The sequence below is a fragment of the Gracilinanus agilis genome, chromosome 1 (genome assembly GCF_016433145.1).
Source record: "Gracilinanus agilis isolate LMUSP501 chromosome 1, AgileGrace, whole genome shotgun sequence".
NCBI lineage: Eukaryota > Metazoa > Chordata > Mammalia > Didelphimorphia > Didelphidae > Gracilinanus > Gracilinanus agilis.
In genome coordinates, this window is record NC_058130.1 from 733,799,726 (window position 1) to 733,816,304 (window position 16,579).

The 16,579-nt window shown below is 55.2% G+C and overlaps 1 protein-coding gene across 1 annotated transcript; it reads right to left on the reverse strand.

Annotated features, from left to right (window-relative positions):
* Nucleotides 1–1,310: 1,310 nt before the first annotated feature.
* Nucleotides 1,311–15,980, reverse strand: MAP1S (microtubule associated protein 1S). The gene is made up of 7 exons (XM_044658659.1): nt 15,809–15,980; nt 11,276–11,377; nt 8,153–8,235; nt 7,208–7,348; nt 3,766–6,445; nt 2,984–3,219; nt 1,311–1,550 (listed from the first exon to the last, which is right to left on the reverse strand). Exons 1-7 carry the CDS (start codon nt 15,978–15,980, stop codon nt 1,395–1,397), a joined length of 3,570 nt encoding a protein of 1,189 aa, XP_044514594.1. The 3' UTR covers nt 1,311–1,394.
* Nucleotides 15,981–16,579: the final 599 nt, after the last annotated feature.

Sequence of the window (16,579 nt, forward strand, 5' to 3'; positions counted from 1 at the left end):
CCCTATCCTTTACTAGTCAACTTAAAAGCCATCTCCTGTCAGAAGCTTTCCCCGATTTCCTAGTTACGGAATCTCAAAATTTGAACGACAGAAAGGACTCATGGGGAGCCCTAGGGCTAACTCAGATCCAAAAGGGGCCCCCGATACAATATACCCAACAAGGAGTCATCTGGGCTCTGAATGAAGACCTCCAGGGAGGCAAGGAGGCTGCCTGGGAAAGGCTCACTAGGGTCTTCCCTCCCTTTTTGGAGGCTATTCCTCCATGAGTCAGCTCTGAAAATGAGGACTTCTCCAGTGCCTAGCACAGCCCACATTAGGCACTTCCCAGCTTCGATTCTATGCTCTGCATCGTTAGGTCTTTTCTAGGTGTTATATTGTATGTCCTAAGGGTCCTTCCAGCCCTGATATTCCATGTTCTAAAGTCCTTAACCTGTAATAGTCTGGATCCTAAAATCCCTCCAATCTGATATCCTGTGCCCTAAGGGTCCTCTCAACCTTGATATTCTGGGTTCCAAGAATCCTCCCAGCTTTGACATTCTCTGTTCTAAGGACTCTCCCAGCTCTGATATTCTCTGTTCTAAGGTCTCTCCCAGCTCTGACATTCTCTGTTCTAAGGAGTCTCCCAGCTCTGATATTCTCTGTTCTAAGCTCCCTCCCAGCTCTGATATTCTCTGTTCTAAGCTCCCTCCCAGCTCTGATATTCTCTGTTCTAAGCTCCCTCCCAGCTCTGACATTCTCTGTTCTAAGCTCCCTCCCAGCTCTGACATTCTCTGTTCTAAAGATCCCTCCTAGCTCTGACATTATCTCTTCTAAGGGCCATCCAGGTTCTAATATTCTGTGTTCTAAGGGCCCATCTGAGGTTCCTCCCAGCTCTGCCATCTCTCCTAAACTCCCTCCCAGCTGGGATACTGTGTCCTAAGAGCCCTTCCAGCTCTGACATTCCACATTCTCACATTCCTCCAGGCTCTGACCTAGGTCTTTCCCTCCCCCAACCCCTGGTCCCCAGACCTGGCCTTTGCCCCTCACAGTCCCATCTCTACAATCCCCAGAAAGGAGCCAGGCCAGGCCGAGGGTGGAGCAGGAAGTGAAGCTCCTTTTAATGCTGTGTGTCAGTGAAGTTGGACAGACAGACAACCTGGATATGTGGGGGAGCAGGGGGTGGGAGTGGGTGAGGCCTGGAGGGCCCTCTAAAGCCCCTCCTAACACTGGGGTCTGGGATCCACCTTCCTTTGCCCATCTCCAGGGAGGTGGTAGTTGGGCTGTGCCTCTGGCTAGAGGCTCAGTGGTGCTCTGACGTGTGTGTGTGTGTGTGTGTGTGTGTGTGTGTGTGTATGTATTCGGGCGTGCATGTACACGCATGAGGCTGGTGAGGGTCAGAGGTGGCCAAGGAAGTGCTAGAACTCCACCTTGCAGGCAGGGAAGGTCTCGTCCTGCATGGCGACGGTACTGTTGCTACCAAGCACGGTGATGCCCAGGTCCTGTTGCCTCCCGTGAGTCTCCTGGTACCATTCGTGCATGGCCAGGGAGTCGAACGTAGGAATGAGGGTCACCTAGAAGCAGACAGACAGAGAGGGATTGAGGGGTCCACCCTGGGAAGAAGGCGTCGTTTAGAGGAAGTTACCCAGGACTAGCTATTTCCCAATCGTGGGCCAGGGAACCCAATGGAGAACTTCAGGAAAGAACAGAGACACTCTTCTCTTTGCCAGACCCACAGGATAGCCACATTCCACTGCTGGACCAGGCAAGGAAGTCAGAACATCCTCCCACTCCAAGGCTCGATATTACTGGGTCAGGCCCAGTCGTCCTTCCCGGCTTGGCTGTTTCTTTCCCCATCCAATTCTGACCTGTCTACTTTTCCTGGTATTCAAGGCTTCCAAATAAATCTCAAACTTCTCTAATCACATGTGGGTTTAAATCCTAGTAAAGATAGGCCTCACTGGGCCCTGTGAACACATCCCAACCTCATTCAGGGCTCTGTGTGTCTTTGTTGGTTCTGTCTTCCCATCTTGCCTAGAGGGTGCTCAACCTGTATCCAAATCTCAGCTGTCCTTCAAAGTCTTCCTTTTTCCTGTTTTTCCTGAATCCCTACAATACAACCGTACTTTTGTTTTGAAATATTGGCAATTTTATGGCATCAAATTCATATCTAAATGCAAATTTAAAAAATTCTAAATAAAAATGATTTTTCAATCAAAGTTCTCTTTCAGGAAGCCTTCTTTGATGGTCCTCATCTCTACATACTCAACGCAGTGAGTATGTTCTTCAAAATAACACATACTCAAATTTCTCTCTAATTATTTCTACAGACATAAATCTGGTGGGGGCAGGAAAAAAAGAGCCCCAGTTCTGGAATTCCCAATTTTTGATTGAATTTAGATTGGATTTTAGAACAGAAAGAGATTGGAGAAAACACTGAAGGCCCACTTTCAAGCTTTTTTGTGCCCCCATCTCTGTATTCTTCGCCATAAGCCAGTGTGGCATAAAATAAAATACAAAGAATTTTTCAACTCAGGACCTTTATCTACTAAGCCACCTAACTGCCCGATACAGAGAATTTTTTCTTTAAACCCTTACCTTCCATCTTAGAATCAGTACCGCATATGGGTTCTAAGGCAGAAGAGTTGTATGGGCTAAGCAACGGGGATTAAGTGACTTGCTCAGATAGGAAGTATCTGAGGCCAGATTTGAACCCAGGAACTCTCATCTCTAGGCCTGATCCTCTATTCCCTGAGCCACCTAGCTGCACCCCAATACATAGACTTTAAAAGGAAATATATATACACGCATACACATGTACGTTCATGGGCCTCAAGTAAAGCGGGCCAACTTTAGCTTTTTGGCCTCAATATCAGTTCTCACTATCATCTCCACCGCTGGCTACAAGGTCCCTGAGGATAGGGTCAGGGGTCTTCTCCCCGGAATCCCCGCTGTTCCCCAAGGAGAGGCATAGAAAGCTTGGCAGCCCCTTGCCTGCCGTGCCCACCTGGAGGTCTGCTTCCCAGCACTCTTTCCCAGCCAGCAGCGCATCCAAGATGCCCCTCATGGCCTCCTCCTTGCCCTGGTCATGGCCACTGATGACATAGCAGAGGGCTCGAACTCTCCGGAAAAACTCTTCATCTACAGAGCGGGCACTGACCCCCCCGGGCAAGTAGGCCAGGTCCAGGTAAACGGGAGGTCCTGGGGGGGCCGGACAACTGCCTGCTCGGCCTAGAGTGGACCCTGTGGAGAGAGAACCGTCCCATCATTCCCCTGACTCACCGGCACTCCCTCCCACCCAGGGGCGCTGACCCTTCCCCAGGGCGAGCCCAGTTGGTGCAGGGGGGCTTGTGGGTGGTGGGGGGTGTCAGGATCACTGGAAAAGCCTAGGTTCCAGGGTCCCTTGGAGGTAGGATAGCGCCCATTCTGCCTCAAGCCCAAGCTGCCTGAACCTGGGGGGATGGGTATCTGCTGCTGGGAGCCCCCACTTCTCTCTCCGGCTCTCCGGGTGACCTCTCAGAGGAGTACAGGCCATTGGCAGGACCTTTTTCTCTCGTCGCCTTTGGCTCCTTCTTTAGAATGGCCTGTCCCCCCTCCCCATGGCTCCCAGGCTGGACAGCCTGGCTTCCAAAGTGACCCTGGGGCTGAGCCACGGCCGGTCCCTGCCACGAGCCCCCACACCTCCCGAAACAACCGTCCCTTCTCTAAGGGGAATTCTCACGGCGGGGGTCCCTCTTGTTCGTCCCGGTCTCCTGGCCCAGCCGTCCCAGCTCCCAGAGAAGTTCTCACCTGACGCCGCTCGGGGCCCCGTCCTGGCCCCGCCGCTGCCCACGGCACGGCCAGCCGCGCTCCCCCTGGCGTCGGCAGCCGGCCGGGGCCCCCTGTCGGGGGGCTCACTTCTCGTATTGCTAAGGGTGTGGCTAAGAGGCCCCTTGGGCCTGGGGCCCGTGCCGGGGGCAGCCTTGGCGGGCCCAGAGCCAGGGCCCGTTCGGGAGGGAGCTTTGCGGGAAGAGGCCCGGCCGGCCGCCTCCCGGCGTCTGAGGTGGTCGGAGGGGAGCGTCTCGGGATCGACCATGCAGATGCCCGGCTGGGCAGGCAGGGGGGGAGGGTCTTTCATTGGGGCGGGCAGGGGGTCCCGGGCAGGGCCATAGTTCTCTGTGTCCTCCTCATCCGAGTCTGGTGCCAGGGACGGCCCGTCTTCTGCCGTGGGTGGGGGGTCCGAGTCCGACAGGGTGGGCAGCGACTCGCTCACCGAGGTGGGGGGCGTCTCCTCGGGGTGGCCCCCGCTCCCCCGGTGCCCTCGGGCCAGCTCCTGGGAGCGAGCGCTGCTGTCATTGGAGACGTCTCGGGGGCTGGGGAGACCTGCGGGGGACAGGGCCGACTTGGGGTGCTCAAACTCACAGGGGGACACCAGACACAGATCCACATCGTGAGGCGAGGCCGAGCGTGGCGCCCGCGTGGCCGGTGCCCGTAGCGGGAGGCTCAGCCCCACCTTGCCCGCTTCCACGTCGCCGGCCGCCGGCGGGGGCAGGACCTGCTCGAAGGACACCGACAAGGACTCGTCCACCTCCGTGGAGTGTGGGGAGCCCACCTCTGCCGGCAGCGAGGGCGTAGTGACGGTGGGCGACACATCGGGGCCCCCTTCCCGGAAGGGGCTCAGAGCCAGCCGCTCCGCGCCCTCGGGGGGCCTCCGGGGGCCGGCCAGGGAGGGCGTGGGGGCCGCCGAGCTGGCCGGGGACATCAGCTCCAGGGTCTTCTCCTCCGAGCTGCCGCCGCCGCCTCCGTCCTCCCCAGCCTCCCCGACGTGGTTCATGAGCCCGTCCAGGGGTGGGGTGGAGCCCAGGCCCAGGTCTAGGCTGTGCTCCCCGGGGGGCGTCTTGGCCAGAGGCGACAGGGAGCCGGGGGCCACCGAGGGGCAGCCCTCGCCGCAGCGGAAGACGGAGGGGCCCTCGGCTTCCAGGGCGGCGTCTGCGTCCCTGCTTCTGGAGCTGCCCGGCTTGGGGGCTCCGGGATCCTTGGGGGCCGCCCGCACGTGGCTCTTGTCCGTGCCCTTGGAGGCCGGCTGAGCGTTGCTCCTCCTCACGCTCCCCGGCCGGGAGGACAAGGGCGGCTCGGAGGCTGCAGAAGCTGTCCGGCGGCCGGGTGCCTTGGGGGCCCCCCCCACCTTCTTGTCCTCTGCTCTGGGGTCCTTCTTGGGCACGTCGGCCTTGGGTTTTGCCTCCGCCCTGGGCTCTCTCCTGGAGGCCGCCTCCTCCTTCCGGCCAATCTTCTTCTCCTCTCTCCGGGCTGGGGGCTCCCCGCGGGGCCCTTCCTTCTTGGCCGGCAGGCCCCGCTCCTTGGTGGGCCTGGCCGCCTCCTCGGGGCCTCGGGGCCTCTCTCTCGCGGCGGCTGGCTTGGCGTCCTTCCTGTCTGGCCTGGCTGGCCGGGCTCCCTCGCTCACGCTGTTCCTGGAGCCCGAGCGCAGGCTCTCCTTGCTCTCTGCCCGCCCAGGGCCCGGGCCCGGCGCCTCCAGGTCCTGGGGGGTCACCACGGGCTGTCGGAGGAAGCTCAGGTGCTGCAGCTTGGCCAGGCCCTCGAGGAGCCGGCTCTGCGGGGTGCAGCCGGGGAAAAGGACGCGCACGATCTTCTCGGTGGGGCTGGCGGGGTGCCAGACGAGCAGGGCACAGGCGGACGCGGCCAGGCTGGGCAGGGCCGACTCGCGGCCGGCAGCGGGCCTTGGCGGGTGGAGGATGTACATGTCCAGCCGGCCCACGCCCATCTTCAGGAACAGCACCACGGGCTCCGAGGCCGCCTGGCTGCGGCACAGCGGCGTAGGCTGGATGCCCAGCCGCGCCAGGTAGCCCAGGGCCAGGCCAGCCTCGTCGTCCCCCCACACGGGGCGCCTCTCACCGGTGTTGAGGAAAACGACGCCCAGGTCGGGGGAGATGAGGTGGCGCAGCCAGTCTTCGCTCCCTCGCCCGCCCCCCGAGGCCACCCCGGCGGCCTCCTCGTCCCGCTCGGCCAGCTTCCTCTGAAGCAGGCTGTTGATGCCCGGCAAGCTGTCGGCCCGGGTCACCAGCACCGCGTCCACGCGGTCCAGGTGCCTCACCAGCTTCCAAAAGCTGGACCGCGCGCTCGAGCCGCCATTCACCAGCACGGTGAAGCCGTTGACAGCAAAGAAGGCGGCATCGCCCAGTCCGCCGGGGAAGACGTAGCAGCAGGGCCGGGAGATCTTCAGGAATCCTGCCGTGGCAGGGGGCTCCAGGAGATCAAAGGGGGAGGGAGGTTCCAGGGACTCGGCCACGTACTCCAGGAACTCACGAAGCCCCTCTGACTCTGGCCGGCGCCCAGGCGGGTTCAGCTGCAGCTGAACAAAGTCTTGGAGGCCAGAGCCATCCAGGCCCGGGTAAGCCCACTCCCCAAAGTCAGGGCAGGTGATGGTGAGCCTCGGGAGGGCCGAAGAGGATGCAGAGTTCAGGAGGTCCTCAATCTGGGAGGAAGAGACGAGAATGAGGGTAGGTCCAGGTCCTCAGCAACTGGGGGAGTTCTGAGACCCTCGGTCAGCTCCCCACTGCATCGGGAGGTGGAACCCTGGATTCGAACTCTGCCCTTGCCCCTTTCTCCCAGAAGGACCTCAGGTAGGTCACTCAAAACAACACCCCAAGGCCAGGGCTACCGAGACTCGTGGTGTGAGGATCACAACCCTAATTTTACAGACGGCACCAAGAGGGAAGTGAGTGGCCCAAGATCACACGGCAGCCGCCAATACATCAGGCCCAAGGACTCCAGCCTAGCGTTGTCTGTTGTCTTTCTAGAGACCGACTCAAGGGGCATCATGGTTCTGAATGAGGCATTCAGGCATACAGGAATCAGATTAAGGAAGGGCCCTCCTGGTCTAGGGTCCCCATCCCATGAGATCCTGCCTTTCTTCCCCACCACCCCATCTGGGAGGTTCTGCCTGATTATCTCACCCCTCATCCTTCCAACCAAGGTCCTCTCCCCCATTAGTGAGAGAAGGGGGCCCCCCGGGCTCTCAGGAGGCGACGGGAGCCTAGAGCTCTGGAAAAGGACTGATACCACCTGGGAGGGCTGGGGGAGCATCATGGCCCTGCCTGGCCTTTATCCTCCACCAGGCCCTTAACGGTGACTCTCTGCTCAGAAATAAAGGGAAGGAGAGGGAAGGAAGAGCAGAGACCCTGGGAAGCCCCCTCCTCCCTCCCTCATCTCCCACCCAGGGACGAGACCAGCTCACCTCTTTATCCGACAGAATCTGGAAGAAGTGACGGGGGGAGAAGCCGCCCGTCTGCAGCAGGAGCTCCCCCGTCTCTTCCACGTAGGGGCCAGCCAGCACTAGCAGCTTATGGTAGGAGGGCTCCAGAAGCAGGTTACGGAGCTGGGGCAGGACCAGGCAGGGAGGGAGGAAGGAAGAATCAGCATGTGCCCTCTAGGGGCCCCTCCAAACCCCCGCACAGCCTCATCTCTCCCTCCACAGCCCATCATCCTTCTCCATCTTAGACACACCACGACTCTCCCAACTCTGGCATTCGATGCTCTCAGACAGGGGTGCCAGGCAGTGTCAAAGGGCCTGAGAGGGGATGGACCTGGCACAGAGGAGGCTCCTCCTCTCAATTCCTTGTTCCCAAGGTGAGCGCCTCCCCTCTAGATCACTGCCCGTATCTTATAGGTACGAGTCTTTGGCATGTCGTCTCCCCAGTTAGAAGGTAAGCGCCTGGAGGGCAGGACCTGCTTTTCCTCTGTATCCCCCATGCTTAGCACAGAGCCGGGCACAAAGAAGATACTTAATAAATCTTTGCTAACACTTCCTGGCTAGATGACCATGGGCAAGTCACTTGACCCCCAGTGCCTAGCCTTTACTGCTCTTCTGCCACAAAACCAATACACAGCATTGATTCTAAGATGGAAGGTAGGGGTTGAAAAATATGTTCCAAGGCAGAAGTACAATAAGGGCTGAAAAATAAATAAGCAAAAACGAAAAATAAATAAATAAATGCTGATGGTTGACTGAAAGACCAGGAAGTTTAGGAATGGGAATGAGAATGAAAAAGCTAGAGGGGAAAGTGAGGCTCAGACCCTTCTTTTCCTTCCCTTTGAAGTCCTCCCCGGGCAGGGCCTTCCTACTGACAGTAACTCACAGGGGTCACCACCAACTCTCCACATTCCTGACCCCCATGCCCACCTCATCCACCAGGGACTTGTCCGAGGGGTTCAGCAGCACCAGAGTTTCCAGCTCTTCTCCCCGGTGATGGAGGCTCCTTTGACCTGGAATCAGAGAACAGAATATGAGAGCTGGGAGAGACCTTAGAACAGAGAATGTCAGAGCTGGGAGGGCCCTTAGAACAGAGAATGTCAGAGCTGGGAGGGAGCTTAGAACAGAGAATGTCAGAGCTGGGAGAGACCTTAGAACCCAGAATGTCAGAGCTGGGAGGGCCCTTAGAACCCAGAATGTCAGAGCTGGGAGGGCCCTTAGAACACAGAATGTCAGAGCTGGGAGGGCCCTTAGAACACAGAATGTCACAGCTGGGAATGTTTTTGAAACAGTGTCAAGGAAGGGGAGCAACTCAGGACACCGAATATCTGTGACTTGTGTCTGGCTAGAGGGTGAGTCTTGAACCTTTGAGGGAGGAGGACATCCAAACCCTCTCCTCCTCCCCCCAAATCACCTCAAACTGAAGCTAGATTCATCCCCCAGCCAGCTGGCCAGCAGATTCAGGACAGGAAGCCGGACTTCAACAACAATGCAAGAGCAGACACTTCCTTCCCACTGGCTAGGGAAGGGAGAGCAGGCTGGTTTCTCCCTGCTTCTACCTGGCCTGGGGGGCCCCCCTTGTTGGGCAGGGGCAGTGGAACAGGCTGGAGGGTGAAGGATGGGAGGAAGTGCTACCTTGAGGACCCACTCAGCCCTCCATCTGGCCAATGAGGCCCTTCGGCCCTTCCCATGGCCGAGCCGTGCCAGACACCCACTCTGCAAACACTCCAGGGGCCCTCAGCAGCTACTCTTCGTCCTTCTTTACCACCTCCTCCAGATATCTGGGGAGAGAAGGAGGCTGAGTGCCAGGCCCCAGAGCATTCAGGTCCCAGGGATCTGGAGCTCCTAGCTTCTCTGAGATCCGAGAAAGGACCGCTTCCCCCGGGCCTGGAAAGCCAGCTTCCATCATCGTCATGCAGACCAGCCACCCTTCGATTCCCTTCAGGGACAGGCCACAAGGTACCCTCCCCACCTCAGGGCCTTCTGAGGGGCAGAGATTTTGATGAGATCCACTGTTTGGAGGGCAGACTGAAGGGATAGGTGCCCTGGCCACCGGGGTGGTGAAGGGGGAGTCAGAGAGGGAGGAGAAAAGTCCCTCGAGAGCCTGCCTCATGGGCTCTGTTCCCTGGCCATTCCCCCCTCTCCCCATTCCATGGAAGGGTTGGGAAAGAGTGAAAGTCTCCAGAGGCAGGATCAGAGCTGGACAGCACCTCAGAGGTCACGGAGTCCAATTCCCTCAAGGTACAGACCAGGAAAAGGAGGCCAAGAGATGTTAATGGACTTCTCAGATGAATGAATGAACCAACAAGCATTTATTAGGGCCCTAGGACGCACCAGGCTTTGAGAATGCAAAAGAGAGCACAAACCTCTCTATCCTCGAAAAATTTACATTCTAACCAGGGCACAATCACACACACATATGGGCATATTAAAAAAAAAAAAAAAAAAAAAAGAAACACAGAAGCAGCTGGGTGGCTCAGTGGATAGAGCCAGGCCTAGAGACAGGAGGCCCTAGGTTTGAATCTGGCTTCAGACACTACCTAGCAGTGTGACCCTGGGCAAGTCACTTGACCCCCATTGCCTAGCCCTTACCAGTCTTCTGTCCAATATTCTGCTTTGGGGTTTGGCCAGGCCCTGGGTCCTCCGAGCCCACAACTAAGTCTCAAGGGTTTCTGGCTCTGTTAATTCTCTGCTCTGATTTTCTGACTGACCACAAAATAATAAACACTGATATTTTAAATATTTAAACATGAAACAGCCACATACTATATTAACAGCCATGCTCCTTCTTCCCCCTGCCCTCTCTCCCTCACTCATTTTTCCAACTCTTGAAGCTTTTTGTCAGTATTTACAGCTACACATGAAGCCAGGTTGTGAATAAAGTCCTGGGCTTAGAGTTCAAATCCTGTTTTGAACGCTTCCTAGCTGTGTGGGTCTGGGCCTCACCTAGAAAATGGAGAGGTAATAAATCCCATAGCACCCAAGTCACCGAAGGCTCATAATTCCTCGAATGAGAAGCCACATGCAAAGTATTTTGGAAATGCAAAGGGTATCCAAAGGGTCCTGAGTTCAAATCTGCCCTCAAGACACTTCCCGGCTATTTGACGCTGGGAAAGTCACTGAACCCCAGTTGCCTGGCCTCTACTGTTCTTCTGCCTTGGAACCAATACAGAGTATTAATTCTAAGATGGAAGGTAAGGGTTAAAAAAAAAAATACCATGCAAAGCTCAGTAAGTACTCTCAGTTTACAGATGAGGAAACTGAGGCCCAGGGAGGAGGACTTGCATAAACTTACACAGCAAATGTATAGTACAATTGGGCTCGAACTCTGGTCCTATGATTGCAATGATGGTATTTTTCCTAGGACCCCCACAGTGAACACTCCAATTAACCCTGTCTAAGGTTCTTCATTTCCAGGGAAATTATCTGGGTCCCCAATTCCATCCTTTCTGCCTGGGCCCAGGGGCACACTCAAGCTGACATACATCCTCCTGACCCAAGGGCTCCCTCTCACTGTCCAAAATGATTCACAAAGACTTCCCTGGCTCAGATACTCCTGCCTGTGTGACCTTACCTTCTCCAGGTCTCCGTTTCCTCCAATCTTATCTCTGTTTTAGGTCCTCCTAAACAGATTATCTAATTCCACCCTTGTAGGATAACCTTTCAAATACCTTAAGTGAGTAGAGTTTGCCCTTTACTCCGCCCCCAACACTTCTCCTAGAGCTAATCCTCAAATGGCCCAAACCCAGAAGACCTTGGCCATCCTGGCTGTCCTTCTTGGGATCATCTTCACATTATGAATCTCCTTCCCAAAATATGGAGCTCAGAAACGAAGGAGCTAAATGGATGCCCCTCTTCATCGGAGCTAAGCGTTAGGGCTGAATTATTCACAGCCAGGCATGGGAGCAGCAAGGCAAGGAAATCAAACAGGAGAGAAGGGACGTTAGGGTGTGGAACCCCCAAAACACACACACACACACACACACACACAGAGATGCCCACACGGCATCATCCCACACACTCAAGAGCTAGAGTCCAGCTCCAGCCTCTCACCTTTCACGATGCTGGAGAATGTGGCTGAGTGACGGGAGACAAATATTTTTAGCTGCTCATCCAGGTTGCAGATTCCTGGGTCAACATCCCAAGAGCGGATACCTATTGGGGAAAGGAATAAAGAATATTACTATGGGCCCCGTCTCCAAATCCCCGCAGTCGTATCTCCAAGAGGCCAGTTTGGAGAAGTCTCAGGAATAAACCTCACAGAAAGGTGAATTCCCAGACGCCTCCTTTCCTAACTTATCTGGTTCCTTTTTCCTCACAAGAAAACCTCAAACTGTCTTTTCATCCAAGTTGCTGGAAGGGTCCTTCAGGCTAGCTGGGGCCCAGAAAGTATATACATCAGGGCAAAGATAATCAAATGGGGAAGGGCCCCACCATGGGCAGAACCAGTGATGGAGAGACAGGCTTAGTAACAGCCTGGTGCGGAGATGTCAAATGATTCCACCATTGTGGAAAGCAATTTGTAAATTATTCAAAGAAAGCCACACTGAGAAAGGTGTCCCTCCCAGGAGGTCAACATTTTTCAAAGGAAGGTCCCAGAGGCACCAAAATGTTTATAGCAGCCCGTTTTTATAGGAGCTGAGAAACAAAGTGGACGCCCATCAATTGGGGAATGGCTGTACACAAAAGGTGCCAGAACAGGCCGGGGAGTGAGAACAGCAGAACCAGCAAAAGAGCATCAGCAATGACGACAACAATAGAAATGGAAAAACCAAAACTTCGGAAAACAGAATGCTGAGAAATGATAATGGCCAAGCTGGGCCCCAAAGGGCAGATAGGAGAAGGCACCTCCCTTTCGGGGTAGTGGTGGGCCCTGGCGGGGAGCAACTGCAGATAAACAATACCTGACTTTTTCCATCAGTTGGTTAGTTTTGATAAATTGTTGTCGACTGGGGCCCCCACCCCAGTGCCCTTTGGAAGGAGATGGGGGAAGGGAGGAGTGAGGAATACACTGGGAAATTTAAGGGTTAGAAAACCAAAAGATATCAACAACAGCCTATTTAAAAAAGAAAAAAAAGAATGACAGAGCTGGGAGCTATACAGCTCTGGGCTTAGAATTACCTGGTACAATTTTATTTTACAGGAGGAAAAACTGAGGCCCAGAAAGGAGGCCTTGTTCAGTTACATCACCAGGTGTGGAGATACAAATGATAGCTACCTGGTGCAGATAATTCTGTAGGAGGGAAGAGTACCAGGGCATCGGATGCCTTCCTCCCCACAATCCCCAGGCCTTTGAATCTCCCTAATAGCTCATGTCCCCAGGCCTCTGCCTTTGTACTCAGCCCCCTTTCATCTCCCCTAGCCACAAAAGGCAGGAGCCCTGCTGACCCAGAGCTGGGAGGACACATGATTGCAGCATTTCCTCCCCCATCAAGCACGTGGAGACAAGGGTGGGGAACTGGGTTCCCTTACTCAGAAAAATATACTGGAGACTGCTGACCTGGGATCCTACTCACTGGTCACAGGGAGGAGGGCAAAGGGCCCCAGGCCCTAGGAAAATGGAGACACCCTTCCTAGAATTGATTGTCTGGGCTCCAAGGACCCCCCAGTCCTGACATTCTGGGTGCTAAGGGCCCTCCCAGCTCTGACATTCTCTGTTCTAAGCTCCCTCCCAGCTCTGACATTCTCTGTTCTAAGCTCCCTCCCAGCTCTGACATTCTCTGTTCTAAGCTCCCTCCCATCTCTTACATTCTCTGTTCTAAGCTCCCTCCCAGCTCTGACATTCTCTGTTCTAAGCTCTCTCCCAGCTCTGACATTCTGGGTCCTAAGGGTTCTTCCATCTCTGACATTCTTCTGGGTTTGAAGACTCTTCCCACTCTGATGTTCTTTTGGGAGCATTTGAATACCTCCATCTACTCCACATATAGTTCTGGTGAGCACAGATCCTTGGCTCCCCAGCAGACTATGAGTGCCTTGAGAACCAGGTCTGTCTTCTGCCTTCCTTTTCATCCCCAGGCCAAAGCTCAGCACATATGGTGAGCACTAACTGCTTACAAGCAAAGGTCCCTTCAAGCCCTGATATTCTATGTTTAATATTTCTAAAGACTCTACTGTGTCCAAGGAACTGTACAGGGCGCCGGAGGTATATGAAGATAAAAACCAGTGTTGCTGGGGCCCCTGAAGGACTGGGGATGGCAAGATGGCACAGTGGATAAAGCACCAGCTGGAGAGGACCTGGGTTCAAATGTGACCCATGGCACTTCCTAGCTGTGTGACCCTGAGTAGGTCACTTCACCCCCATTGCCTAAATCCTTACTGCCCTTCTGTCTTGCAACACCTAATATGGATTCTAAGACAGAAAGTAAGAGTATTTGTTTTTAAGAGTAGAGGGGGCAGCTAGGTAGCACAGTGGACAGAATGCCAGGCCTGGGATAGGTTCAAATCTGACCTCAGACACTTCCTAGCTGTGTGACCCTGGGCAAGTCACTTTATCCCTTTTGCATAGCCCTTGCCCTTCTGTCTTAAAAGTTATTACTAAGGCAGAAAGTAAAGTTTTGGGTTTCAAGAAAGAAAAAATAACAATGCCTGGGAGGGGTAGAAGACATATTCCAAAGGCCCTCTTAGCTCTGACATTAATGCTAAGCTGGGCTCCAATCCTCTGTTTGTTCTAAGGCCCCTTCCAGGTCGGCTGCACTCCATGACTCCACAGGTAAACGAGGATATTCAGCTGCTTTCCACCTTGCAGCTGTGACTCACTGAGGGAGCCAGTGCCAACCCCCCAGAGGGCAAGGCAGGGTAGGGTAGGGCCTGGGCTCTTCCAGCTCCACCCCAGCAATTAGTACTAGTGGGTAGCCTTGGGGAATGGATTCCCAGGTGTAGTTTCCCTCCTGCCAGAGCCCAGCTTCCCTCCCACCTGCCCCAGGCCTCCTGGAAGTTGGCAGGGTTTTTCTTTCCTTCCTTCATCCACTATCTCTTAATTAGTTTTGTTACCAGAGGGCAAACAGGCATTTATTAAGCATCTTCTGTGTGCCAGGTACTGCGCTAAGAACTTTCCAAATATCTCATTTGAGGAGGGTCAGATACAAAGGATTCCCCCCCCCACCCACCAATCAGGGGAGGGCATAAATGCTTCCTTCCATAAAACATGATCCCCATGGCCCTTTGGAAGAGATGAAGCCAGTACCTTCTCATTCCCTCTTTCCTCTGATACTCCCATGCATGGGGGCTCTGGGAGGGAGGCCTGGCAGGAATTATTCCCCCCTTTTGATAGCTGACACAGGTCCTGAGTTAAGAGCTGCTCACTGGGGGCAGACCCATCCCCACTTTATGGATGAAGAAGGCCAAGTGGCTTGCCCCTAACCAATGATGGGGGGGGGGGGGCATCCACCTCTGCAAAATGAGGGAGTTGAACTCAGTGCCCTTTAGGGTTCCGCCCAGCTCCAGATCCATGATCCAAATGCCAAAGATCTGAACTCTTGTCTGATTATGAACTCTCCACGAGAGCATAGATGGTTTTTGTCTTCTTTGAATCCCCAGCACTTAGCAGCGCCTGGCACACACCAGACTGGAGGTGCAGAATTCTATCCACTAACAGCAAACTTTTTTTTTTTAAACCTTTTCCTTCCCTCTTAGAATCAATACTGTGTATTGGTTCCAAAACAGAAAAGCAGTAAGCTTGGAAGTATCTGAAGCCAGATTTGAGCCCATCTCTAGGCCTGGCAAACTTTTAAAGCACCTACTATGGGTCAGGCACCGTGCTAAACGCTGAGGATACAAAAAAGAAAAAGCCCAGTGCTGCTTCCCTAAGTAGAATGTCAGGGGTGAGAAGGGGAAACTGAGGCCCGCGGGGGAAGTTAAGTTTTGAGGCCACACACAGGAGTTAGCAGAATAGGGGCGACTGGGACTCAGCTTTCCCGATTCCTCCATCCCAGGGCACCTCCCTCCCACTCTCCTCCCAAATAACGGAACTACGGCCTCCTTTCCTCTCCCAGCTGCCCAGGCAGGCTGGGGGGAGTCGGGAAAGCCCAAGTCAAGGCCGGCCCAGCCCAGCCTAGCTCCGGGGAGGGGGGGGGAGGGGGAAGCGGGCCAGGAAGGGGAACCGCCTCTAGGGGCTAGGGAAGGTGGGTGGAATACACGAGGTGTCCCCGGGTGATCTCCAAGGGAATAAAGGGGATCTCCCAGGGCGCTGGCGCACCCTCACTACCCACCCCACCGCGTCCCGCCCCCAGATCTCCAAACGTGCCCCGGAGGATCGCCAAAGCCACCACACACCCCCCCCCCCAGGTTCTCCAAGCGCAAACCCCAGGGAGGAGGATTTCCAAACGTTTCCAAAACCTCCACGCGCACTTCCCTCCCCAAAGAGAGGATCTCCAAGCACACCGCCCGGAGGGAGTCTTTAAGCGCATCCCCGCCCCCAAAAAGGGATCTCCAAGAGCACCGCCTAGGAGGGGATCTCCAAGCGCAACCCCCTGCAGAAGGATCTCCAAGTGCACCTCTCCAGAAGAAGGGTATCCAAATGCACCCCTCCCTGAGGAGGATCTCCAAGCGCGCAGCGGACGCAGCCTGGCCGGGCCCGGCCGGGCTCACCTTTCTCCAGCTGAGCCAGCACTGGGCGGAGCAGGCCCGGCCGGGCGCACTCGCCGCCCACGATGACCAGCAACGAGCAGCGGCTTCCGCCCGCCGGGACCGGAGGCTGGGGCTCGGGCTGGGGCTGCAGCCGCCCCGGGATCGCCGGCCCCGCCACAGCCGCCGCCGCCATCTTCAGCCCCGGGGCCGTGACGTCCCGAGCAGACTATCTCTCCGTCCCCCTCCTCCCCCTCCGGCTGGCCCGAGCCCGCCCTAAGCGCTCCCCCCACCCCAGCCCTCGCCACCCCGCCCAGTGATGTCATCAGCAGCCAACCAGCGGAGCGTTAGGGGAAGGGAAAGGATTCAGGCCCGCCCCTTCTTTAAAGGAGCCGCTGGATGGGTTATTGAGGGACTTGGGTGGATGGAGCTAGATGGTGGGGTCCTGAGGGGACCTGGGAAAGGGAGGAGCAAGGCCCTTTCTCCTGGCGAGTTACGCTGGGCCTCTTCTACTGGCCTCTCCTTGCATCCCCTCCTCTCAGTGCCTTTGTCTCATAATATTTATATACATATGCACAAATACATTCCATTCCATTGTATTCCAATATATTATATTCTATCATACAGTAAATGAGATATCTGTAAAGTGCTTTGCAAACACAAAAGAACTATATAAATGGCAGCTCTTGTTGACAGATATATTACATGATATTGTTGTCGGAGTTAAATACTATATATTACAAATTATATAACATAGACTATGTTACATTATATTGTTACATGATGTTATATTAC